General features: G+C 40.8%; 1 protein-coding gene across 2 annotated transcripts in view; it reads left to right on the top strand.

Moving 5' to 3' along the window:
* ADAMTS2 (ADAM metallopeptidase with thrombospondin type 1 motif 2) overlaps window positions 1-27,854 on the top strand; it is a 176,797-nt gene that overhangs the window by 135,046 nt on the left and 13,897 nt on the right. For both annotated transcript variants that reach the window (XM_027468533.3, XM_072023135.1), the window contains 13 exons: window positions 2,798-2,954; window positions 3,836-3,941; window positions 5,567-5,710; window positions 7,594-7,726; window positions 9,156-9,269; window positions 16,262-16,407; window positions 17,953-18,128; window positions 21,872-22,005; window positions 22,826-22,949; window positions 23,594-23,674; window positions 25,100-25,263; window positions 26,438-26,597; window positions 27,278-27,410. In XM_027468533.3, the coding sequence (XP_027324334.2) occupies window positions 2,798-2,954; window positions 3,836-3,941; window positions 5,567-5,710; window positions 7,594-7,726; window positions 9,156-9,269; window positions 16,262-16,407; window positions 17,953-18,128; window positions 21,872-22,005; window positions 22,826-22,949; window positions 23,594-23,674; window positions 25,100-25,263; window positions 26,438-26,597; window positions 27,278-27,410 (1,772 nt within the window). The remainder of the gene's footprint in view (window positions 1-2,797; window positions 2,955-3,835; window positions 3,942-5,566; window positions 5,711-7,593; window positions 7,727-9,155; window positions 9,270-16,261; window positions 16,408-17,952; window positions 18,129-21,871; window positions 22,006-22,825; window positions 22,950-23,593; window positions 23,675-25,099; window positions 25,264-26,437; window positions 26,598-27,277; window positions 27,411-27,854) is intronic.

Genomic DNA, 27,854 nt, shown 5'->3' with positions numbered 1-27,854 from the left:
GGTTTCTCTTTTCAGGCTACCACATTACAGTGAAGAAAGACAGATGTTATTAATACTCAGTGGGCTCAAGTACTTTTTGTACAGCAGGTGGGACGTGAGGAAGCCCTCCTCACTGTTGTAGGACCTAGGCTTCCTTTCCATATCTGTAGCACATGGGCACCTAAATGAATTGATTTCCTAATGGATGCCTCATTTCCTAGCTTGCAGTGAGCAAGGCTCAATTTTATATATGCAACATTTCTGATTTAAAAATTGTGTCATTGCCAAAGAAGTTGGGCATCAACTGAAACAAGTTTTAAAGAATTGCATATTTTGTTTCCCCTCTTAAGCCAGTTTTTTTTTTTTTTTTTTCACTTTCCCCAGTGTGTTGGTTGGAAAAGAAAAACTCAATGCTCCACATTAGCCAGTTGGTTCTCCTTTTGTTCACTTGAAGACAAACTCTAAAATTGCAATTATGATAAATAGGCATTGAGATGCTCTTGGCCTGAACCAGTGGTTTTGCTCTCCAGAGTGGACGTCAGGATACAAAGAAAACAGTTGTCGACTCATTCCAAATGCCAACACCGTGCCCAGCCTGTGGGAGCTGCAGCGTGCACTGCAGCAGACTGGTCTCTGGCAGGCTCAGCCTTCATTAGAAGAGTGTTGCAAGCTGCTGTGTTAGTTCATGCTGGTCTTCTGCTTTTGTACTGGGGTCCATCAGCAAAGGTTGCTGCTTAGAGGCTAGGGTGGAGATGACTCATGACCAAGGAAAACTATAAACTGGTGGTTATTTGGAAATTACTGCCTTTTTCATATTCTATGCTGGTTTGCTATCATGCAGAGGTTTCTTTGTAAATATTGAGATACCCTTAAAAAAAGCACATGTTGATAATTTGTATTTTTTGTTTGCATTCTGATCAGTCATAAAATAGAATTACTTTCATTTGGTAGAAGGTGTAGAAGGAGGTCATTATGAGACAAAGATTTACCATTCACAAACTAAATGATTTTTGTGTTATGCACATGACTTAAAAATTTTCAACTTCATATTACAAATGTTCTTTGCTTTTTGAATCTCACGGTGAGATTTCTCACCAGGCTTCTTGGTGGGACTGGTTTCTCTTCTGAAGCTTTGGAGAAGAGATCAAGGTGGAGATGATATAGATAGCTACATTTTTTTTTTTTTTAAACCTATGATGGATCTTACTAAAGACCTAAACAGTGGTCACATGTTGTTTAGCTGAATAGAATATATGCTTGAAGAGCCAGGATTTTACTTTGTATTAGTCACTCAAAGTTTGCTCCTGTCGGTTCTTATAAATATATGAAGATGCAATAAAGGCACCACAACTGTCCCACCATTTTAGCATGGTTATTAGTTCTATTTCTAAGGGAATTATGGCTGGAAGCAGCATGATCCAGCATGGGATTATATTACCACTTTTTCTTTCCAAAGTGGTATCAGAATCCAAACTGTGCCTCTATTTCGTTTATTAATTTGTTTTTCTGAACATTTGCAGAATTGTAATATCCCATTTTTGCCAAAATCAGACCTCAGTTTGGCAGGCTTTTCTTTTATCAGTTCCAGTTGTTCTTCCACAACCCTTTGAGGATTTTCTTTTTCGTGTAGTCAATACTCTGTGTACTCCATCATGCACTCAATTAGAGAAGATGTCAAATACATCTGTATTTAAACACGAACTATATTACTTCTCTCTTATTTTTGGCCCAGGCTAGGTTTTGCTCTAAATTAAGTATCTGGGAATTATAAATGCTTACAGTACAGTATAGCATCTAAATTGTAGTGGTTTGTGTTATGATCACAGTGTTGTCATGGTGACATAATTTTTGTAAATGAAAAGTCAGGGTTCACATATGTAGTTCTTAAAAATCCTGGAAGGCTTGGGGTGGGTCAATTAGTCATACATTTTATAGCATCCTGCATACAATAAGCTTTTAAAAGTCTTAACAAAGCACAATATTAAGTAGAGTTAGCTGGGAATTCTTAAGAAAGTACTACTGAACAACAACAACAAAAAAAAAAGCAAATATACTAGCTGAATTTTAAAAAATACCTTTCTCTTTTTCAAGAGAATTGTCCTTTGCACCCACCTAATGCATGTTAGCTCATTCAAGTCAGCTAAGTCATGCCAGCAGCTTGTACATAGAAGAAAGGTGTACCAGACGGGGAAGATGGGCTACGTCCTGAATGATCTTCAAATACAGAAAGAGTTAAAGAAAACTCATGTTAAAAGGCAGTCTTTGGGAAAATCGATTTCTCAAAGTAATGCTTCAAGTACTGCTGAAAAAACATCCTTGACATCCTGGCTGCATGGCAAAAGTGGCCAATAAGCCAGGGCCAGGAGTTTGACAGGCATTGCCCTCCCCAGGCTGGGTCTGTCTCTGCTGGCCAAGTGCTGGTGCACTTCCCACAGGGTATGTGCTTGGTTGGAAACTTATATCCACACTGGAGGTGATGGTGCAAGCTGGTGCCAAGGTGGCATAGAAATAATAATGCACAGTGCAAAACACAATATTGATTTTGTCATTAAAATACTTTTTTTTTTCTTTCCCTCTTGTTATATCTTAAAGCTTATGGATATGTCACGGAAATCATTTTCAATCTAGCTGTGAACTTTAGCTATTTTCTTTCTTACTCTCTTGATCCTGTACAATTTGTTTGTGAAGCATAAGTGTTTATTAAGAACAGAGATTTAATGGAAATGGAATATTTGGTCAAATGCTGGAACAAGTTGGAAAAAAAATCACCCAAGCTTAATAAATAACTATTGCTGTCTTTTCTCCTTGGCTTGTCCAGTCCATGAGCCTGATAGAGATTGGGAACCCTTCTCAAAGCTTGGAGAATGTGTGTCGCTGGGCCTACTTGCAGCAGAAACCGGACACTGGGCATGCAGAATATCACGACCACGCTATCTTTCTCACCAGGCAGGATTTTGGTCCATCTGGCATGCAAGGTAAGATCTGCATCAGGTTTTGTGTTGTAAATGGCAAGACTTCTGAACAGCATTTGTTTTTATCACTTTGCAAAGCAAATCGTGCAAAGTTTTATCGTGTCCCTTTTGCTTAGTTTGGGCCAATGCTTTCTTTCCCCAACTGCTCTACGTAGGCTCATTTTCAACTGTAACTTTTTCACTTATTCTGTCCTGTCTAACTGATGAGATTATTTATTGGATCATTTCTTTACTCTCAGTGAAGCCAAACAAATGGGATCCCTATGTAAATACCTGAAAATGCCCAAAGATTAAAGAATAGTTTGTGTTTAAAAAGTTGTTGCAGCATGGACTGCCAAGAAATGCTGTTACCAAGAGGCCTGGAACAGCAGGGCCCAGTATTGTCCACTTTTTCCTTTCTTTCTGCCTCTTCTGGGATCAGGTTTGTTCACTGGAGGGGATAAATCTCAGTGCTTTCCCATTCCTTTTGGGTTGGCCAGATCTGCTGTCAGCACAGTGCTGGGGCTTTTCTCATGCATTCCCTGAGGGCTGGAACTGCACCGAGCTCAAGAGCTGTAACACAGCAGTATGTGGTAGCCTTTTCCTCTGCTGCCTTGTGTACTTGGAGAAGGCAATTGCAGAATGGTCCTAGATGTGATAACAATCTTCTCAGTGAGCCAGGAATATAGTTTTAATTTGTTCAGCAGGCTGGATTCATCTGTTTCATACATAGGGGATGACAATATTAGTTGACTGTGAGCAGAGATCTCATGTTACCTTTGAAAAGACCACCTCAACCATATTTGTGTCACAAGGGGGAAGACAGAGATTTTTCCTACAGCTTCTCACCACTTGTTGCCTTTCAATACTTGTTCATTTTCTGGAACATGTGATATATCTCACAGGCTATGCTCCAGTCACTGGAATGTGTCATCCTGTCCGAAGTTGCACTCTCAACCATGAAGATGGTTTTTCATCTGCGTTTGTGGTGGCTCATGAAACTGGACATGTGTGAGTAAAACTGTGGACATCCTGTGTCATACCTTATTACGTCTTTGGCACTGATAGATATCTATGACATTAGAAAGGCGCACTTTATATTAAGAAATAATATTCAGGGTTAGCCCTGGCTTCAGATTTCAGCTCTCTCAAGACTTTATTTATGATCTTTAGTAAGTTTTATATTTTGGTAATTTCAAATGGAAAAAAGAACTAATACCCAAATACCTCCCAGAGCTGCTGTGAAACCAGATTGAATGATGTATTATGGTCTCCTGGTGGAAATGTAAAGTATCTGTTATGATGAAATATGAATTCTTTGAGTTAGTGGAATACATGATTCTCAAAAACAATCCATGTTAAGTAAGCACATGAGATATGTTACTGTTGGTAAAGGATACAGTACTGTATAGAAACAAGTTGCTAAGCACTGAGGTTACAACTATTCTTTATGCTTCATATTTTTAAAATGCAATATTTTTTTAATTGATGTGATTGGAACCAATCGCCAGGCAGCAGTTGTTAGAGCTTTGTTTTCTCTCAGAGCATTTTTAGTTTCTCTGTCTGCAGGGGACACCCACTGATTTCTGATTTTCTATTTGGTAGAACACCAGTTCCCAGAAGGCTTTTTCTGAACAGTTTCAATCTATTATATTTTCCCTAAGAAAGCCTGCAGGTCCTTTTCTGTCTGTTTTATCAGAAATTATTGAGGACTTTAAATGAAAAAATTGCCAAAGTTTATTGAATCTCACTATAAATGTATCTTAATTAGACAGGGACATAGAATTGATACCCAGATGGTATTTGATACCAGAATTTTTGAATTAGGATTATAAAGAGTACACAGTGAGCTTTAGAAGAGAGACCTCTGAAGATTGTTTGTAATCTCTGAAATCACATTCAGCCCCAATCTGTTAATGCAGTTTCAGTTTCGGACAGATAGTGCCCATATTAGTCAAACAGTGAACATGGAAAAAAAAACAACACAATATAAGATCCTAGCAAAGGGAAGAAGAAAATACATTCATTAGAAAGCTGCCTTTTTTTAAATATCTGTAACTCGGGGTAATTTTCTTGAAGGCACCCAACACTTTCCAGGCTATTTCACGTATAAACAATGTGGAATTGCTAGTGGGCAGTGGCAGCAGCTAGTCTAAACCAGCTTGCAGTGTGGCTTTTTTCCCCACTTGGCTACAATTGCAAATTACTTCAAATTAAGCAAATAAGCTTGTTTGTTTGTTAAGCTGGAGAAACTTCTGAATAGCTCCAGATAGGGAGTATAAATAAATTTATTTTAATACTCTTGGAGAGTAGACTAGCTTCTTAATCCAGAAATTGATTCACTTACCCATAGTTGGTCACAAATGTTGATGTACACAGAAGTCTAAAAAAGGCATTTTTAGTCTATTTTGAAAGTGGTTGAAGGGGGTCAGTACTTCTGTGTGGGCTACAGACTAGCTCTTCCACTTCAGTGTCACCCTGTCTTATATCTAATGATTTCACTCTTGTGGGCAAGGGTTGTGGGATGTAAGAACCTGGCTGCATCAACCATAGGTGACATTAGGGACACAAAACCATATGGTCACTGAGAGTTTGTCTGCAACGTAACTGTGCTTGCTCTCTCCTGTGCGGGACAGTTTAGGCATGGAGCACGATGGCCAAGGAAACAGATGCGGGGATGAAGTCCGCCTGGGGAGCATCATGGCCCCCCTTGTGCAAGCTGCGTTTCATCGCTTCCACTGGTCTCGCTGCAGCCAGCAAGAGCTGAACCGATACCTCCAGTGAGTAGCTGTTAAACCATCTCTCTCTTTTGATTAAGAAACATCTAAGAACAATTCTACACTTAGCATTTATGCTTTATCCTTTTATTAGTTACTCAAATGGGGTTGAATAAAACAAAGAAATTCACCCCTACCCTACCGGGAAAGAGATGCTTTCCCATGAAGTACAAATAATAATAATGCAAGTTCTCAGTTTCATTTTCTGAATGTTGATGGTACGTATGCTGTCCTCTCAGTGGGAGACGCTGACACTAATATACAAACTTTCTTTCCCCCTTCACGTAACCCCTAGCTGGTTTGTATCTTACAGATGACTCCAGGAACCATGGGTTGCTTATGGTATCTGTCAGTGATAAGATGGTGCTAATTAACGATGAAATTCTGCCCTTTTTAATTGCTTAGAGGTTTCCTTGACTTTAATAGATACCTAAAAAAAGAACATTACTCTAGAATTAATTTTTCAGGGTGTTATTTTCCTTTAAATATCCTAAAAGAAAAAGCTATTTTATTCTCCAGTCCTTTTAAGAGCTTCATCCACTTCCCTTGCCTTCTCTTTAGAACTGATCCTTCAGTCCCTAGAATTGCACCCAAGTTCTCTGATAAACTCTGATGTTTATGATCCTGTTTTTTTTTTCTTATGGAAAGGAACTTCCCCTTTTTGTTGTGTGCAAGATATATGGAAAACTTATGGGGAAACTACCAGGACACACAGCAAAAATGGAAAACAAGTAGGAAAGGATGCAGCAAAATGCACATAAGTCAGTCTTTATGTCAATATTTCTATTATCTTAGATAATTTATGTATGGCAATAAAGCAAAGAAGTATTGTGAGAGATGTGTGATTGTTTCAGTTAGCGAGATCCTTTAGAGCATTATCCATTAAATAAAAATCATCTGGCTTAGACGGCTGCTTTATATTCTTTTAAGTACAGTTATTTTCAAGTGTCTTATAACAAAGCAGAATGATGGCTTGCTTTGAAGTAAATCTAACCTCAAAATTCTGCTTCCAGCTATTGGTATCTGCAAGGCAGCCTGAATGATTGCCAGAATAGACTTGGGTATGGTGTCCTCATGTCTGTTAAGTAAATTGGAGACATTTCGGAGATCCTGCCTACCATGTTGGTCTTGTGAATTAACCAGTCATTATACCATGTTAACTATTCAATCATATTCTCATCAGTCCTCTGTTCTCCATGCACCTTAGTCAAATATGATTCCAGTACGTTACAAGCTGTCCTCACCATTTAGGAAAATCTCCCACATTCATCCATTTTCCAAATCTCTCATCTCATTCCATGGAAAGGAAACCTTGTACAGATTATGGACGATGGATTATTTCTCCTGACAACTATCAGGAGAAACAGAAAGAGGGAGAAATCTTGAGCATTAAATACAAGCTGAAAAGTGCACATGCTTACAATGAGTTACTGCTTCTCAGCAAGGGACAGGCGTATTGCAAGCTTAGGAGTATTCTTGGGTGGTTACCCTGGCTTCTGCTTCTAAAATTTCACTTCAAAAGCAGTTGTAGGTAGTAAGGAATTCCACAAATGGAAAATTAATTAAGCATTCTTTTCTGCTTGGTCTCATGTGGATTGTTCCTTTGATTCCTTTCTCATAGGGAACCTGGAAATTGATGGAAATTTACCTGCAAGCTAAATGGAAATTAAAACGGAAAGGCTTAAGAAAAAATATATCGAATCGGTTAAAGGTGGATACAACATGATAAAGTTTATGTGAGCATAATTGCAATATTAACCGCTCTTCACAACCAATGTCTGAGAAATCGTAGGCTCTGTTATGTTTGGAACAAGGAGCCACTGAAACCACAAATTCTGTGCAAGTCTCACAGCCCCATCTGTTACTGTAATTTTTGCCTGTTGCAGTTCCTACGATTGTCTGCGTGATGATCCCTTCGAACATGACTGGCCTTCCCTTCCACAGCTGCCAGGAATTCACTACTCCATGAATGAGCAGTGCCGTTTTGATTTTGGTTTGGGCTACATGATGTGCACAGCTGTGAGTACTTAAGTTTAGCTTCTGCTATTTTTCATCCAGGAGTGTTGTAAGTGTCTCTGAAATGCTCTTAATAGGGTCAGTGTAGTGAAGCCCACAAGGAAAGATGCTGTGCCCACTTAGCTGTAAGCAAGAAATAGCAACTTGATGTTGACAAATATATTATTTTAAGAATCTCTGTTGTTATTTGTTTGTTTGTTTAAACCGAATTTACATAAATGATTATGCTGTAGTTTCATAAATAGCTTTAGACTTCAAGCAAACAAGCTTGCTGTATTACTGAGCCTCCTATTGCTGGCAGCTACATATTTTGTTACAAAACTCCCACCCAGATGAGAAGGAGATGGATTTGGTGTCACATCTTGTAGTGCTTACATGGGGCAGTAAGCTTTTATGTTCCAGTTTTGTGGAAGGCATGATGTATTTTGATGCCTAGCATGTGCAAGGAAGTTTGACAGCCAGTAGAACAACTTGCAAGGACTTCTGATGACATGGTTGGCTCTGTTGTACTGGGAACACAAGGGAATAAGTCTAAATGTAAAGCAAAGCAAGAATTGGTGCAATTTGCAGTGGCTTGACCTCAGAAAGGACAGTCCTCTGTACTGGGGCTATGCCTCCCACCTCCATCTCCTCAAGTGGGACAAAAATACAAAATGCAAAGAGGTGTTTTCAGCTGGTGTGGCAGCTGCTAACACATAATATTTATGCTTTGATTCCCATCAGCAGGACTGTGCGTGCTGCGTAGTGTCTCCAGATAATGGATAAAAACCTTTTAAGCATCAGCTGTAAAACTGTGTCTTGACATAATTCCCACTGATGCTGTCTTGGAAGAATATCCCTGCCAAAGAGGGTCTTAGAGCTGTTCTCTGGAGCCTGGGAGCCTGGGAGGCCAGATAAATAGCTTATTGCATTGTGTGGTGGGTGGTTCTCACTCTCTCCAGTACAAGCACTTGTACTGTAGGTAAAATGATGAACTGCTCGCTGCATCAGGGTCCTGAGGTCAGATTTCCACCCTCCGAAGAGGAGCAGCTTGCTTCCCTCTCTCATGAGTACTCTTTTTGTGTAAAAAAAAAAAAAGAGTGTTCTTTTTGTTTGTCGAATGAAGTGGTACCATTTGGAGAAACTGTAAGAAAAGGCAGTGTAAGAAAAACCAGTTTCCCACTTGCCCAGTCTGTCTTTGGTCACTTGCATAATGCTATTTTTGCCCAGCATAATTCCCTCAAATTCAGACAGGATGTCACTTCAGAGTCACTGATGAGTTTGCAAGAAAGTTCAAACATAGTCAATCCACAAAGTTCCTCAAGAATCAGTGAGAACAGCTGGGACTTCAGAGCTAGAAAAGGAAAAACCCCACTGTGCTGCAGCTTCTATTGCAGTTTCAAGTCAGAGCTCTGTCAAAGCATCATCTGCTCTGGTTTTTCTTGTGTTTCAGTTCCGTACGTTTGATCCCTGCAAGCAGCTGTGGTGTAGCCACCCCGAGAACCCCTACTTCTGCAAAACAAAGAAAGGGCCTCCGCTGGACGGGACCATGTGTGCACCAGGAAAGGTGGGAGCGAGTGCTGTGTGCCAGCACGCTTGTGTACGTTCAAGTCTGTGTCTCTGTGTGCAGTCTGGGATGTTCTTCATAATATCAAGGGCAAAAATGGCAGGATTTCTCTTCATGATTCATATCTAGAAATACGTGAAACAGATGACTGGAGAATATAACGGAGAAGGCCTTAAAGAAAACCTCATGGCTTTTCTTTGTCCCCCCCATAAAGCTTCAGGGAGGGTCTAGCTGTGAGCTGCATTGTTACTCACAAGTTCCTGAGTCCCATTTAGGCCAAAGATACAATACAGTTTAACAACAGAAAAACCTATCTGAGGATTTGAAACCAGCTGAGGTGTGAAGCAAGCTCCTGGATGCAAATAAGGAGGCAGGGCTGGTGTGTCCTGCATGGCACCTGGCCATCACACCCTGTCCTCAGTCAAGTCATGGCACTATCTGTACATCTCTAGGTTGCCCTTGGCTTCTTGCCAAGCCACCGTGGAGCTAAAAATGGGGAATTTTCACTTGCCCATGACAAGTATATGGTTGGGGACGGGAAGGAAGTTGTGTTTGTATCAGTGTAGTGATGCCAACTGGCCTGCATGGTGCTGAGGGGGCTGAGAGCAGTAAGGTTTTGAAGATCACAGCCAAACTAAGGCTGCATGCAGTGCCTGCCCCAAGGGAAAGGATGGATGTGGGAGTTGAGTGCCAGCTGGAGAGAGCTGACATGACAGCAGAGAGGGACTAGGAGGAAATGCAGATTTGCGGAGGTGGATTTGCTAGCTTGATGAGAGTCAAGGGAGAGATGAAAAACTGTGAAGGGAAGGAGCAAAGTGGCAAGGGCTCAGACAGCTCAGACCCCTCGGCCATCACACTGGACCTGCTCCACGTCTTAATTACCCTCTAAGGAGGTCACACTGTGCTCACAGCGGGTCTGAACTCCAAGACCTTTGAAGTCTGCGGAAAAGTCTGACTTCAGTGGGCTTTGGATGTGGTGTTTGAGGGGGAGAGGAAGATGTTGCTACGTGGAAGGATGTTTTGTAAAACCCAATGGATGACATCATTTATGTGATAAATGAACCGTATTAGCAGCTGCTGTTGTGGTTTGAAATGCCTATTTTATGAAAACACAATTTAGTGCTAGATTCCTTCCGTAGTAAGCCATGCTCTGTATAAGCCACTCCCTTTTGGTTTTCTCTTCTTTAGATTATTTATGTCATAACAGCTTTGTTGCTTGTTTGAAAAAATATATATTTTCAAATTACAATTCACAATCTTAGGCAATTTCCTTGGATTCACCTCAGACATTTTTCTGTATCTTGACTCTCTATTAAATATGCACATGAAACCCCCAGAAAAATACAAGTGTATTGCAGTTTGTTACTTCACTTGCTTCCCCAAGCCATTCATTCATTTTAGCATTTGAACAGAAGTGATAATAAAAAAAGAACTTGTAACCACACAGTTAACAATCAGTCCAGTGCTTCCATTATAAACAATTTGTCAGGATATTATGCAACTCAGCTGTAAAAATTTTCTCTGGACTGGAACTTAGGATCCAAGGCTTCAGCTAACTGCACAGACAGCCAGGTTTCTAGTTCAGTGGCGATGCAGGAGAGTATGTGCACATCCTGAAGTTTCAGTAGATGATAGGACTGTAACTGTTTTATTCCCAGAGGAGCTGTCCCAGTTTTTTTGATAAATAAACTTATTGCAGCCTTCCAGCAGAACCTGAGAAAATGATATAAAATGAAAACCGTTTTGTTAGATAAGGCTCAATAGACTGAGTGATTATGCAAGCGTTACAACTGACTTCGTGTTTCTGGGCTCAGCGTTTGACTGGTGTATTTATTAGGGGTTGCTGGTGTTTTAATACAAGCACATCAGATCAGTCCTTTTTCACCTTTTCATTTCCTTTCCATCCCCGCCTTTGATTTGGCCTTTCTCTCTTCTCTATCTTCACCAATTGGGATAATACCAGAGACTTTTAGCTGAAAGAACTGTGACTGTAAAATGCGTACATTGCCTGAAGTTGGAACTTAATGTGGCAATTTCCACTATGATACATCTCCCATGATATCTCAGCATGCGGAAGAGGAAAATAACTTCAAACTCCATCCACTTTTTTTTTTTTTTTCTTGGAGTAATGCCAGAAAAGAAGGGAAAAGGAACATAAGCATTTAAAGATGTTGATTCAAAAAGATCCATTTGTTTCCCACTTCAGAGACGTGCAGTTTTCATGATTTCATACCACTAATTCCCAGCGCCTATTTTAAGCTCAGACCAATCAAAACAGTGCTGATGTGTCAAAGAAACATCCTGGCTTTGCAGCAGCTGAGGGGGCCAAATGCCAGAAATGAAAGCGATGGTCAGGAGACTACAAGGGCACATGGTGTTATTTTCCCCTAAGCCTGGTGTTTTGAGTCTTTAGATTTGTATTTGTAACTCATTTTCAGCAGCCACACCGATAAGTGCCATGTCTCTGCATGCCCAGCCTGTGTCATGGACCAAGGCACTGCAACTTAGAAATGGAAGGGATATCAGACTTGGTAGTGCTGTATGTATGTGTGCATCTATGCGTGTCTGCATACATACAGATGTGTATGTAAAGAAGTGTAGGTAAATATTTGTAAGCTGTCCTGTGCATGTGTTTATTCAAAATAAGTTGTTAAAAGAATGAGGCTCTGCCATTTGAAAAATCTTTCTAATGTCTCCTTGTGCAAATGGAGACAGTGAACAACCAGATACATTATGTTAATTGGCAACAAACTAGTACTTTGCTGGGTTTAGTGACAGAAAAATAAAATATTTTCTTGGGGCTTCCCAGCTAGTGAAGAAAACTACTATTTTTATAGAATCTCAAAGGAAATAAAATATTTTATGTTGCTCCCAACCCAATTTTTAAAACTAGATTGAGTTTTCAGTAGCAAGAGGAAAGTCTGTATTGATTTTCTGAAGCTGCAATGAGGCAGCAACTTGCACTCTCTTCTGTGTCTGAATGGTCACATCAGCTTTCACAAAATAGCTCCAGTGTGTAAAGTTAAGCACACAGAGGGCTGGAGTCTTCATGTGAAGTCAAAGATGCTCCATAAATCGCCATTGTAAAACATGCAGACAAGAGATAATTATGCAAAGCTTAACTGCACAACATTCTGCAGATTAAAAAAACAAAACAAACACATATGCTTTCAGCTAATGATTTATTTACTCGTATACAATTCTGTCAGCTCCACCGTTAGGCTCAGGCTTTGGAAGTCAGGCAACCTGTAGAAATACATCATCAGTTTTTTGTTCTTCCTTTTTTTTTAAAGCTATTACTCTTCTGGGGAGACATTTGTATTGGCTGAAGCAGCTAACTGCTTTCCACAGACAGAAGTAAAAAAGGAAGTCATTCATGCAAGGAGAGTGCATGCTAGAGTCCATCTGCTTGCTATAGTGACAAACACAAAGGTTTGCACTGCCTGACATTCTTTTATTTCTTTTCATGGAGAGACGTAAGAACCTGCTACTTTCCTGTGCCAACCAAGCTGATGTTGCTCTTGAATTTGGCACACGTGCCAAGGATCCAAGATGAACCTAGCAGGTACTCTCTGCACTTGCCCCATGTTGCAGAGATCAGCCGAGTAGAACTTGGAAGTATTTTTGGCCTGTCAGGAAAGGAAGAGAATGATTAAATATTGACATAAAAAGATATTATTGAGAAGAAAAATGGAGGTAGAAAAAAGGGTTTCTGAAAACACTAATGTGTACTCAAAGCAATCCAGATAATTTCCCACTGAGAAAGCTGACCTCAGCTCCTCTCGGAGACAGGAGACAGATGGGTAAGTGTATGCTGTGTTAGTCACCACAGAAACAGTAAGAATATTTGATTCTCCACTGAAGAAACTTTTACTGGCTCAGGGTACATTGCAGTGTTACAGCTTTCAGTTTATCCCTTGCAACTAATTATCCTCAAACAGATGGAGCGGAGAGGGCCAGCCTGCGTGTGATGGGAAATACAAATAAATAAATAGCCCTCTCCTGAAACGCTCTCAGCAGAGCAGGGATAGCTGGCAGCCCCCAGCCACGGTGAGGACACAGGGCTGCCTGGCAGATAGCTGGGCTACGAGGCAGACAGAAGGGTTGCCAGTTGCAGCCTGGTATAAAATAAGTCGAGATACCGAAGGAAAATCTGCAAGTCTTTTCTTGAAAAATTAACTTGCAGATGTGTTAAGCCCACAGGAACACACAGGCTCTTTTTTTGGCCCCCACAGCAGTTGTTTCAAAGAACTGCTGAAAACAGCAGTGGAATGTTTTACTGAAAGAGATTTAAGCTTCCTCTCCTGGAAATTGCACTTGTTTTGGACAGTCCTGCATGCCAGAAAAACAGGCGAGACTACAAGAAGTCATCTTCTCTTCCACTAAGAAAACAATTTGCATTTACTCAATTTTTTTCATATTAGAAAAAAAAAATTGCTTTAGTATGCTTCACTGTTTAAATGAAACCCCTGTTTATGAAGGGAACGGTGGTTGAAACTGGCTCATTTCCAGCTCATTATGCAGTTAATGGAGTAGCAATAGGAAGGGGCAGCTGTAGCTTCCTTTATTACACTGGAGATTGCTTTTTTTTTTTTTTTTTGAGTTTTACCTCCTTATGCTTTTTCTTGCATAGGTCTGCAAAGTTTAAGACTTGTGAATCATTTTATTTTATGTAGGCTCCTTTCTTACAATCCAGAAGCAAAAAGGCAGAGCAGGTGATGACTCATTGTACACAAATGTGTCTCCTCGTAGCTCTGCCTCAGCTTCCCGACAATCGGCGTGGGACCAGCTTCTCCAGTAAAACTCCGTGCTGCTCTTTTCTTTGCTCAGCAAAGTCAATAACACTTTCCCGTGTTTGCCTTCCAGTTCAGGAACGAGTCACAGTGTCAAAAAGGTGGTTTATTAGAGGCTGGTGCAAACCCACATCCCCCATTCCTGGCTAAAACAGGGGAAAGAGATTGGAAAACACAACACCACATGTCTCTCCCTTCCTCTGCTGAGGAGATCCAAGTGCTGGATCCTGGAGCATCACACAGTGAACATACGCTACGTGGCTCTTGAAACAGATTCAGTGATTCCTGTGGAACTTACACCTGAAGGATGCAGCACCCCGATAAAAAGATGTTTAAATGAGCAGGGCTCAGGAGCCATCACATCTCAACTTCCCAATGCAGCTGAGATCCGTGCTGCCAGGCTGCTGTATTGCCAGCTTCCCCTGAATCCCTCTGAGTGGTCTCATTCGGGGCCAGACGACTCAAAGTGTTTGCTCAAACAAACCTGTATAAAGCCATAAGTAAACAGTCCCTGAAGGGTACAGCGCTGAACTTCAAAACTCAAAAAAGCAAAGGACGTGTTAGCATTTTGCATTTCCTTCATGCTTTGCTGCATTATCTCTTGTTCTGTCAAACAGCTAAGGAAAATCTGCCCATTACATCTCCGGAGCAGGATTGTTATAATTGGCTTTGTGGTAACTCGTCTACTTCATAGGTTTTGACTTTGAATATTTGAAGTCATGAGAAATAACAAATAGTTGAAACCAAATTTCTACTCTGTTTTCTACTCCTTGTCCAACCAAATCAGTAACAAAATAAATTACATGAATAAAGAGCGAGTCATTGAGCAGATTAGGAAATCTGTAAGCTGTGTCTTGTCACCATTTTACTAATGAGTCTCTTTTTAAATTCAGCATTATTAATGATTATCCATCCCTTTTAAATTTGTCTTCCAGATCACTAATCGCTCTATGCTTAAGAACGCTCTCCTGTTATATATCTTCTGGTTTTGTTTTTGCTGGCAGCATGCATTTAACCATATGCTCAGCTTGTGCTGCCTGCCAAATTCCTGAATTCCAGGGCTTGTTAAGCTGTGTAAAATGTTGTTGTTGACTTGGATGTTAAGGAAAGTAAGTGACTGATTGCACTTGTTGTTGTAGCCATCTGTGCGCGTGAGCCAGAGCCCTTATCCCGACAGTAACCGTTAACGCAGACAGACTGCGACAGTCTCAGGCGAAGTCGTTTGTTGTGCTGGAAATATTTTCTAGCACCCGCACTTCATCAGTAGACTTTTATGCAAGCAGAAATAATACCAGAAAGGGCCAGAAGCTGTGATCTTTGAGAAGAATTCATCCTGACTCGAGCTAAGAAAAACTTCCTTGATTAGGGACCGGAGAAATTGGTCGAAAGGCAATGGCAGGTTTCTTTAATGAGAGGAGGCAGTGGAGAGGATATCGGTATTGAAGCTACAAAAGCCTTTAAAGAAATGTGTAAACACCTTACGGGTTTGGGGAATTTAGCAAATTTCATGTTTTAGCCTCTGTAGAATGACTGTATTAAAAATCAGGTAAGAGAAAAGAAAAAGCCTCATAGGTTGGGAGCAACTGCTCCAAAACGGGACTGTCCAGGGCTGTTTTCTGATGAAGGCTTCCTGGTATTTCAGTCAGTTTTACTGGGATCTCCAGGGAAACTGCAGTACTTCTTTATTAAATATCATTAATGTCTAAAATGAGAGTTGGCTTTAATTTCATGCCACTTTACAGACCACATTTATTGCAGGCACATGTATGCAGAGTTACAGGAGCTACTGGGAAAGGCTGTGCTGCAGGATGAGCTCTTGCCATCGCTGCGTGCAATAGCAGTGGTAGAATTTTACCTTTAGCCTCCAAGATTTGGGACTCTGTTAAATGAATATCAGTTATGTTGAAATCACTGCTGCAGACGTGATAAAGGCATGTAATGCTGAGAGCAGTTTAACAAACTTGCTAGGCTTTAATCCTGCTAGCATATATGAGCATACTTAACATACATAAGTTTGTAAAATTTGAGGGAATTCGGGATCATGAGCACAATATGGCAATGGGTTTCGTTGCTTTCTCCTGGAGAGGTGAAAAAAATCCATTATTTTTGCCTAAAATGAAGTTTGTTGTACCACAGCTTCTTCTGTGATATGCTTTAATCACCTTATTATTCCATTCCCTGTCCAATTTTCTCTTTTAGCATTGCTTTAAAGGTCACTGCATCTGGCTGACACCAGACATCTTGAAACAGGATGGACACTGGGGGGCATGGAGTAAGTTTGGCTCTTGTTCTCGCACCTGTGGCACAGGGGTGAAGTACAGGACACGGCAATGTGACAACCCACAGTAAGTTCACCTACACCCGCATGTTTTTCTAACGTGGAATGAATGAATGGTGAGAATCCTTGCTAAACTGCTAGTACAACCATACAGTAAAACACGTTGAGTGGTACTTGCTAGAATTTCTACTTCTGGCCCTTTAGCAAGTCATGAATCATCTTTATTTCTCAGTTTATCCATCTACTAAGCTGTTTATACCAGTACAAAGATCTTGAAAGTGCTATTACATTATTGCATAAAGCATAAGTAAAACTTCAGAGCCCTATGTATGTCTTATTCTAACATCAGTGTGAAATAATGGCAATGATTTGCTGGATTTTATTTTTTTTTTAAATTAATATGGTTTTTTAGATTTCTGTTTAATCCACCTTTTTGGATATTTCAACAAGAAAGTCTTACAAGATGGAATACGCTGACATTTTCAAACTGCTTTCATTTCAAGTTGGAACAAAGCTCTAGAGATCAGAACCTTCCCCAAATTTAATCTTAATAATATTGAATTGGTTTGCTTTGATAACGTACATATGGATCATCTAGATGATGTAGAATGACTTAATTTCAGTAACACTGGAACTATGACATATTTTATATAGATCCATATGTATAAATGATATTAAACATAATTATTACTATATCATAAAATATCAAGGTCAAGACAGCAGGAAGTGAAACAATATTCAGAATTACATGATTTTACTGGAGAATTTTTGAACATTTTTGTACAGGATAAAGCAATTGAAATTGACTTTAGTGTTGAAAATAATCTTGATTAAAAAACAAGCAAAGACAACAGCTCAGTTTTGACAATGAAGCCGCATTTTATGATGGAAATTGTTCTGTTAAGAAAAAATGTACCAGTTCTAATTTAAGCCTTTATTGCATTGGCAACATGAAAGTGACCTTTATAATTGCAGACTCAGTTTTAGTTGTAAAATCTCTTTTTGTGTAGGAAAGGCTAGTGTACTATTTAAAGTGTTTTCTGTGTTTCCTGGAAGAGGGTGCAAATCCAGATAGGACTTGAGCTCTGTGTTGCTAGATAACAGAGTACCAGCGTGGGCTGTGTGGCTGTCTGGTGGATACAGCACTCATCTGGGCTCCGTTTCTGGATTTTCTGCTGGCTTAGGGGTGAATGTGAATGAGTCGCTTCAGCTGCTTGTGCTTTCCTTTCCTGGGCCACAGCAAGAAAAATGGGTTTTCTTGCTTATTTCAAGTGCTTGGAGGCTCTACTTGCAGAAATTGCTCTGTGAGAGCTAAAGAGCAACAGCGGGTTTTTAAATGATTGCTTCTTTTATCCCAGATGTGATGATGTATACAGACAGAAATCTTTCCAATGGTCTCCCAGACTGTTTCAACAGAAACAAATACCAGAGCAATTATTAAACTAGATCATGTACTGATAAAAGTAGGGGAAGGAAGTACCCCAGATATACCACTGGCTTCATCAACTTCTTGTTGACATGACTAGGAATTAAATTGTGTCTCAGAGGATTTGATAGATGCTCCGTTCAGGCATTAATGGCCAAACTAACCATTGCTTTCCTTCCTCTGCAGTCCTGCCAACGGAGGCCGTACGTGCGTAGGGCCAAGCTACGAGTTCCAGCTCTGCAACACTCAGGATTGCCCTAAGGACTTTGAAGACTTCAGAGAGGAGCAGTGCAGGCAGTGGGATCCTTACTTTGAGTATCAGAACACGAAGCACCACTGGCTCCCCTATGAACATGTCGATGGTGAGCAGTCCTTCTTGTTTTAAATGTGACTCAGTGAGGGCAGTGCCAGGCCTGGAGCTGGGTGTTAATAAAGCCATTGGCACTGGCGTTGCCATTGGCATGGAAAGCCAAGTTTCATAGAATGATAGAGTCATTTAGGTTGTAAAAGACCTTCAAGACCATCAAGTCCAAATATTAACCTGACCTACCAAGTGTCATCACTAAACCATGTCCTTTGGTGCCACATCTGCGCTTCTCTTAAATAACCTCTAGGAATGAGGACACCACTGCTTCCCTGGGCAGCCTGTTTTGATGCTTGACCACCCTCTCCATGAAGAAATTCTTCCTAATATCCAATCTAAACCTTCCCTTTTTGATAAACCTGTATATGTGCATGGATTATGGATTTATACACACAATGGACTCTGAAGAGAAAGGTCTGAGGGTTGTGGGTAGCTTTAGCAGAACCTAAGCTTGGTGCTCAGTGCCTGTTAAAAGGGGGAGATAGAGAGCACTGATCTGCCTCCGTATGACTCCACACGGGGCATGCATTTTAAATTCTCTGCTGATGTAGCTCAGGCTGTCCCCGTCTCATTGCTGCCCACTGCTAAAAAAACAGCAGTTGAAGTAGAAGAGGCCCAAACAAAGCAAGCACAAGCTGTAACTTCTGAATAGGGAAAGTTTAGATAAACTATGACTTTTCACCCTGAAAAGAAAGTCATGGCTTAGATTAAGAAGATAAAGTTACAGAATTGTAAGTGGCACGAAGAAGCTGCACACAGAGTAATTACACTCTGTTTCTCATAACACAAGCCTGGGAACATCAAATAAAATTATCAGGTGGCAGATTTTAAACAAATAAGAGGAAGTACTTTTCCACACAGCATATAATTAAAGTGGAATTCATCGCCATGGGATGTTGCAGATGCCAGGAGTTTTAAAACTGATTTAGGGAAATTTCTGAGAGGTCTTTAATCCATCAAGACCTATTAAACACCAAGATCCAGCCATGACTTAGGAATCCCTGAGCTGCAGTGTACAACAACCTTGGAGAATACACTAAGGAAAGTATCAGTTTTGGTTTTGCCTTATATCCTCCTGCAAACACTGTTGGGCACTGTAGGAGGCCAGGTACTGGGTTGGATGGGAGCTGGGTGAGAATCAACGCGATTGCTCTGGTGTTCCAGGATCATGGCAGACATGGCCTCTTAGAACAAAAATGTTCATTTCACTGTTAACTCTTCTGCTTTAACTGACAACAGAAGTGCAGCTAATTGGTTTTGGGGCATGAAGACTGTCGCCACGCTGTTGCTGTGTTGTGTTGAAAAATGTACTTTTAAAAACTGAAAAGGCAGATGGCAATGATTCTTCACTTGTTTGACAAGCAGTGCAGGCTGCTCGCTGTTTTTAAACCTGGTCACCGTGTGTGAATGACAGGTCTTCCAGGCCAGGCCTGGCATGGCAGGAGACGGGTGACAGGTACGTGGGTGCCCGAGCTGTGCTCAGCCAGGAGCAGGTCTCCGGGAGGGAAAGGGTCACTTTGGGTGAATCCTTTTGCATTCCAGAGAGAGGACACTGCCAGAAGTTAACAGCAAATTGTTTGCAATTAATTTGTCTGGCTTTTTTTCCTAAGCAGTTCTCGAGGTTCCCTCATTCTTTTCATGCCATCTTGTGCAATCTGGGATTTTCAGAGCTCAGATACAGCCTCATGGCTCAGTTTCATGAAATTGCTTTGCTGGCACAGGGAGAGGGGAGGAACGCTGTGGCCCAGAGACCTTTGCTTCTGCTTAGACCTTTACTTAGCCTTTGGAGCCGTCTGCTGCAAAGACCACTGAAACTAATCAGACATTTTCTATTAAATTCAATGGCTTCTGGGTCAGAAACCAGCTCAGTGATGTCTGAGGATTGATCACTGGCCACTGCTGGTTTTCCACATAGCTGTGGTACAAATTGCAGCCCCCCTTTGTGAGAATTACATTTACCTCTGTGGTGTTATTAAAGGGTACAGCTTTTTTTTTTTTTTTTTTTTTTTTTTGTGAAGAAAGGCCAGAGGATGGTTTATGCGTGAACTTTAATATATTTAAAACTGCCTTTTGTAGAGGTAAGGCATACCAGTGACGTACTTTGTGCAGATAACACAGCCACGACTCAGAAGTGATATAAATCCATGTACTTGACATGCAGCTCAGCTGGACAATTCTGACACGTGTCTGTGATGGGGACAGGGAGGTACGTTTCATCCCGTGCCCAGAGAAAAGCCACTGAGCTGGGGTACAGCAATGGACAGGCAGATGCTGGATTTTGTGCTCCTGCACCTCTACTATGCCAGACACCAGTGAATAGAAAGAGAATAGAAAGAGAACAATTCACTGCAATTACCAGGGTCCCATTTAATTGCAGTTGCAAATTTGCCATCCTTAGGGAGCAATGGGAAAGTTCTTCCTAAAATAAAGCCATTGGACCAGGCCAGTGGCAGCCACTCCGACCTTCTGATGTTTGCATTTCATCGCATGCAGTGAATTAATGGTATGTGGGGGGGTGTGTGTGTGTGTGTGTGTGCACATCTATGTCGTGTGCATAGCTTAATGTTCCTAATACATGCAGATCCACGGGTCTGTGATTATTGTGAACTTAACCTTAATATCTCCTCTGTTAAGATTCTGCACAAGTAAAGCACCTGCTTTAATAGTCTAGACACTACATTTTTTGCAAGATGTATCTGCATTGGTCAGGAGCAGTAACAAAGGTCTCTGATGTACCAATACCCAGTGGCCATGAGGACATCAGCAGCAATAACAAGAACTTTATTAAAAGAGGGCAGAGGCCATGAAACTGTACAAGGGAAGAACGCAAAGGGCCTGTGAAGATTTATGTTAATTGAACTACTGTAATTGAAGGTTCATTGTTCTTCTAAATGGTGGGAAAAGTGTTCCAAGATTTAATCATGTTAAAACTGCCGAATCTTTATTTGTTTCATCTAATAGGAAGGCCATCTAGTCTTCACTGCCAAAAAAAAGCATGGTGAATCCGATGATAGGGCAGGGGAAAGCAAGAGAAATGGGTAAAATGAAATAAACTGGTGGAAGACATTTTTATTCAGCCACTGACCAGTCATTTCAGATTTATTCATTGTTCTTGGTTCTTTGGAGCAGTTTAGGAGAAAGAGGTACACTTGTCTGGAGGCTTGTGCATGTATTAGTGGTTAAAAATTGTGTTATTCCAAATATCTTCAACATCTCATCTTGCTTAATGGTTTAAACTATCAGAAATACAAGTTCAACAAAGAAGGAGAATCAGCTTCTTATTTAGTGTGACCCAGCTGTCTCTGAAGACATTTTAGAATCCATATTCACTTAGCATTAAACGACTGCTTTTAATGGCAAAATTGCTTTTGCTTTTTCAGATTTAGGTGCACTGTAGGAGAAATTGATGCAGAAACCTTCATCTCTCACAGGTAGCAGGCTGCCAAAACCTCTGCTAGATTGCATAATCTGGCATGGAATTAAATGGAGGCCCCAGTGAACGTAAATGATCTGTTATTTTCTAAGACTGTCTCCTAATAGTGACACTTGGGTGCTTTATGGCTCATCAGTTACCAAGTGGTCACACAGCCTTTGAAAGGAGATAAGCATCGATGATTTATGGGGCACTGTATTTCCCTGTGATGTGTGCAAGGAGTAAGAGGGAGTAATGAAAACACTGTCACGTTCACAAAATCAGCAAATAAACTGTTGTAGCTGAACATGTGCAATTCTGTTTTCCAGCTAAGGAAAGGTGCCACCTGTACTGTGAATCGAAGGAAACAGGCGATGTCGTGTATATGAAGAGGATGGTACATGATGGGACTCGCTGCTCCTACAAAGATGCTTACAGCATCTGTGTGAGGGGAGACTGCTTGGTAAGCTTGTGGTTACTTGTTTCAGAGCTTAGTATTGTGAAAACAATTTAAATGGTAGCTTGAATGTTTCTCTCCGAAAATGAGTATTTAAGTAGGTATAATAACACTTTGGGCAATAAGGAGATTTCATTAGAATTATTGTCACAATATTATGTGTGATATTCACAGTTACCATCACACTGCATGTGACTCAATTCCAACAGCGCCTACCTACACAAGTACTATTTAATGTGGTATTTTAAGATGAACTATTACAATTAGCTTTCAATGAAAGCTTTTCCTGCTAAGGTTTAGTGGGGGTGGAATGTACAATGAAATACTAACATGCAGCAGCTTTCAAGGAAAGCGCTGGTAATATGTGACTGATGTGCATTCTCTCTGTACTTGATCAAGCTATTTTTAAAAAATCAATACAAGTTCCTCTAAATTGGGGTCTGACGCAGGTCATCTTTCAACAGAATTAGAGGCTCTGACTCAGCAAAGCACTGGTGGAGGTTCTCACAGTTGCTTTGATTCCCCTAGAATTTAAGCATCTGCTTTAAGATAAGCTGAGGTTTAAGAGCTTTTCCTTAGCAATGCTGCTTTGCTTAGGTAGGAAGACTACTTTGAAGAATATTAAAATCTCATCACCTAATTGACAGATATTATAAGAACTAGAAGTACAAATGTTAAAAATCTAGTTAGATGCTGATTTTCCAGGAAAATACTACGAGTTGTACTTTGCTGAAGGAGAAGTCTTGGTTTTGGTATCTGAAGTAAAGGCTCATTTGAACTGAAGCTTGGATAAGTAAAAATGACTGATTTTCTCTTTTGTGCACAGAAAGTTGGGTGTGACAGGGTCATAGGTTCCACAAAGCAGGAAGATAAGTGTGGTGTTTGTGGAGGAGATAATTCCCACTGCAAAGTGGTGAAAGGAACGTTTTCAAGAGTACCAAAGAAACAAGGTCAGTGCGTTGAGTGTTTTGTCTTAGGGAATTCAGGGTATTTTTGTTTGATCTCTTCTAGTATTTAAAGTCTCATGGAAAATACCAGAGCAATCACAAATAATTTACAGCATCCCTAATTCCAGTAAACTCTCTGGACTTTCAGACATGCCTAGAATTAAAAAATGAGACTTTTTTCCAGTGATCATTTAAGTCTGCTGATATCAGGGCCTGCACATGCATAGAGAAGGAGGGCTTCAGCGTTCCTTGTTGACGAACTGTGGATTGATTTGTGCTGCTGATGTCACTCGGCTGCTCGGTCTGAGTCACGCAGTACTGCAGTAATATGTTGTCATCACTCACTGTCAGGCACGAGCTTCCATGTTCTCTGTGGATGTGTATGGCACTCGAAGCACTTTTTATTCTGAAGCAAATTTGGTTTGTTGATGACACACAAGGCATTTTTCTTTTGACCCAAAGCCCTTTGTTCCTGTTACATTTCATCACCTGGCACAGAAATAGAGATGGGAACGATGCTGGATGAGGTTCAGCTTCTGTAATATGCCCTGGTATTAGACAATAATGTTTGTTTAAATTCCTTAGACAGGCTCTTCCTGTTTGATGCATACTAACCAGTTACTATCTTTTTAAATATTGCAATAAAGGTCACATTAAGATGTTTGAAATTCCTGTTGGTGCAAGACATTTACTTATACAGGAAACAGACGCCACTAGTCATAATCTTGGTAAGTATGTAACAAGGAGGAAAAAAATCAGTCAGAATATTTTTTTTCTGCTGTTTATTTTTGTCTCTGGAGCCTCACAATGTGTTTATGCATTTGTTTACCCATTATCCTCCCACATCACATACCTCCTTCAAGTATGTTATATTAGGAAACTTGTTTGGCAATGTGATTTCCCTGTGCTGTATTCTCTGGAGTCCTAGCAAGAACATCCCTGCATGTGTGAAAGCTGCTGGAAGAGGAGCTGAATTGCTTTATGGGTTGCAGTGCATTATCTTCATGTACGTCTCTCGCAACATGTACCCCTTCCTCAGCCATTTCCCAGCTTCATCCCAAGAGCAGTGGGTGCATTCCCTGCATTTTGGATTCTGCCCCACTGCTAGCAGTATTGACACAAGGCTGCCCAATCAATCACACAGCTTAGGAAGTAATTGAAATCCTCTCCTAGCAGTGCCATGTAATCGATGAGACGCAGTATCTACTAGGCTGTTATTAATTGGAAGTAGATTCACAGTGAATGGCCTACTAATTGTATCATGAGTCAGTCAAACTTCTTGCCAGTAAATGCTTCCCATCCTGCCCCGTGGAGCAGGAGCCATCACTCACAGGTTCAGACAAGGCTCTTCTGTCAGTGTGGGGCAAGCGGTGCATGGGTGAACAAAGAGCTGGCCAGTGCTGAGGCGGGGAGGGCTCAGTTAGCTGCTGGAGAGAGAAGAGAGTTAAAACTTGGCAGTAAATAACAAGCAGTCCCTGCTGCTTCTAATGGGGAGAGCAAATTTTCCATCTCAGGAAAAAACAGAGTCCTGATACAAAGGTGGCTGAAGTTTCTCCAGTTGAAGGATGGGACGCTCATTACAGTTGATCAAGGAGTCACGCGTTGTGTGTAAGAGCACGCTCCTGCAGAGCACCTGGAGCTTCATCTGGGCTGTATTGTTAGCAGGGCTGTGTCTGAGCAGAAGGAATACAATTTCCAGCCTCCCTCTCTTTTGTAGCAGGGACTGCTGTGGGTTAGCCCACAAGCCTTTCTCTCATGGAGCAATAATACAAGATGTGAAAGAGTTGAGGAGCCACGGGACCCCCAGGTGGTGGTCAAATTAGCTCAGATTTGGCCAGTGGGCTGAGAAGTCATTAGCTGGGAGCAGGCAGAGACAGGCGCACACACTGCAGTTGTGCTGGCCTCATTTCTCTGGCAGGGCAGGCTATGAAAAACCCAAAAAAAGAGAGCGATTGATGTTTCTGGAGCTGAGCAGGAAAGCGTTGGCAGTTCAGTGAAACACCTGAAAAAGTCTTTCCAAACCTGTGAGGGAACAGAAGGAAATTGCACACTGCTGTGCCTGGCCTTTCTGCTTCTTCCACTGGGACACGAGCAGACAAGAACAGAGATGAGAAGCGAACCTTTACTATTCACATTTCTTATGTTGTTTCTAGCAATTAAAAATCGTGAAACAGGAAGATTCATTCTAAGTGAAGACAACTACGTGCCAGACTCTAAAGTATTTATTGACATGGGTGTGGAGTGGGAATATCGGAATGACGATGATAGAGAAACCGTGCAGACCATGGGGCCTCTGCGTAATGGAATAGTTATTCTGGTAAGTCAAATGAAAACCATCTTCCATGGAACACAGTGTCAGGATTACAGAGTCATAATGTGCTATAATATATTTTAGATTCCTCTTGTGAGTTACAAGAAGACATCTGTTTCGATTGTAAGACAGTAGAAGATGTATTTCAATTCCTTTCTCCTAGTTCACTGCTCTGTACATGAATTGTTATAACCCAGGATTACGTGTTGAGCAACCTCTTGATTATTTCCTGAGAATAGCCAAGAAAATGGTCACTGAATAAAGACTCTTCAGCCCACTTACCATATCTGTTATGTGATCATTAGTTTAAAAAGAAATCAGTGATTCATATCGGATAGGTCTAAGGACTCCTCCTGTCCATGTTTTGAAAATGTATCATGCAAAGTCCAGTGCAGGATTCCTGAGCTTCCAGGCTCAGTTTGCTAGAGCACTACCAGTTCTGTACTTCAAAACCCTCGTAACTATCTTATTTTTTCATTGCGAAATAGCAAATGATAGACTACAATAAGTAGGAGTAGGTTGATTCAGAATCCCTCTGAAAGCAGCTATAATGTGTTGGTCTGCACCAGTTGAACATCAAAGGAAGAATAAATGTTATGATTTCAAAGGAGCAATACTTTACACTTTATTCACATTGAGTTATGTTTTATTGCATTTGTCTTGGTGCAGTGTGATAGCAAAAACTCTTTCTAAATAGTTTATGCTTCTAACAGGATAAAGTAGCAAGCCTCACAGAATTCCCTAGATTATCATAGGAGTAGTTGTATTTTATCAGAAATTTAGGCATTTTTCTCCACCTCTTCTTTCAGTTATTGGTGTATTTGAATTTGCCTTTTCTTTTAGTGGAACTATCCATTATCATTTTAGTAGAACATTTCCTTCCTTTATGATGGGATATGGAAAAAATTTAGTATTGTGAAGTCAGTCCAATGCTGGCAAGAGACATCAGTCTAAATCAACAACAGTCTTTAATACGCAGTTTAGAAACTCTGTGTCACAAGGAGAGAGATACTTTTTCATCAGGAAAAAAAAAAAGTGTTGAGTGCAGCTAAAAGGTTTAAATCCCTCAGGGGATGTTTTTGTATCTGAACCATGATGATTTCTATTTCATGTCATCTCGCATAGCTTCTGATACCAGTCTTTAAATCTTTTTTTTCTCTACATCTGTTTTGTTTACTAGGTGATTCCTCACGGTAGTGCCAAGATATCTCTGACTTACAAGTATATGATCCATGAAGATTCTTTGAATGTAGATAACAATAATGTTTTGGAAGAGGACTCGGTATCGTATGAATGGGCTCTGAAGAAATGGTCGCAATGTTCAAGACCTTGTGGGGGAGGTAAAAACAACAACAAAAAAGCAGAAAACTGAAAGAAGGAACACCATGTATGGAATTCATTGCTACAAGATGTTAGTGAGAGCAGGAGTACAGGAGGGATTCATTTAGGTTACAAAAAAAAAGATAAATAAATAACAAATGGTGTTAAAAATCTGATTAAAAAGGCTCTCGGGGCAGATCTGGGATGACTCATTTCCGACTTGAGTTTATTAAACTGAAAAATTGTACAAGTGTGCAAGATTGGGTGAGAGTCTCTGAGACACGAGGGTGCCAAACATCGTGGTGTAGCGGGGACAGGCCTTCAATAGGTCTGCACTCTGTGATGTGGACGTTGCAATGTGAAGATTCCTGCTTTGGGAGTCAGATGGAGGCCCTGATTGATGTCCACCAGAGTGACGAGCAGGTTTTAGCCGCTCAGCGTGGCTGTGCAGGATTGAAACACTAGGTGGTGGTGTTTTTTGCATTATAGCCCGTAGTGAACAGCAAAGGGGATGAACAAGTCTGGGTGCTGGTCTACAAGAATTCAAGTGTTTATTCAGTGCAATTGACAGTTCCTTTTGTAGCATGTTCACCTGTAGTTCAAACTGCAGCCTCTGACAGTGTGTGTGCAGTTTTGTGTGAAACCTGAGTCCCGTGTAAGAACTGCTAGTCCTGAAATTAAGAGGAGTGTCTTTCTTCAGGCTACCAATTCACAAAATATGGCTGCCGGAGGAAGACAGACCACAAGATGGTTCATCGGAGTTACTGCGAGTTGATCCAGAAGCCGAAACCCATTCGCAGGGTGTGCAATCTGCAGGAGTGCTCCCAGCCCATGTAAGTATTTCTTGGAGCCATCCAGCACTGGTCAGTGGCACCTGTGATTGCATCACACCCAATTAGCTGTTATCAGCTGGAAGAAGGCAGTTTAAGCTTGATAGCTGCTTTTCCAACATGATGCATGGCTGCTGGAACTTAGGAGCCTTCAAGGACATCTGTACATCATTACAGAGACGCAGGGCTGTGAGGGTGTGATGCTGTATTCTGCTTGTAGAAATACCATTCCTGGGACTACTGGCTCCTATAACTTCTGAAATAAGTTGGATTAGAAAAGCGATGCTGCCTTATTCCAAACATTTGTGTCTGGGCCATCTTGAGGTAATAAAAAATAGATATAAATTCAGTTTATACTAGTTGATTTTACACAGTGTGAGATAATCATGTAAGAACAAATTTACTGAGTGCTACATAAGAAAACCAATGTCATACATGCGCTCAAAC

The sequence above is a fragment of the Anas platyrhynchos genome, chromosome 14 (assembly GCF_047663525.1).
Source record: "Anas platyrhynchos isolate ZD024472 breed Pekin duck chromosome 14, IASCAAS_PekinDuck_T2T, whole genome shotgun sequence".
Classification (NCBI taxonomy): Eukaryota; Metazoa; Chordata; class Aves; order Anseriformes; family Anatidae; genus Anas; species Anas platyrhynchos.
Note: the sequence above shows the minus strand (reverse complement) of the source record. Positions and strands in the feature narration are given on the sequence as shown.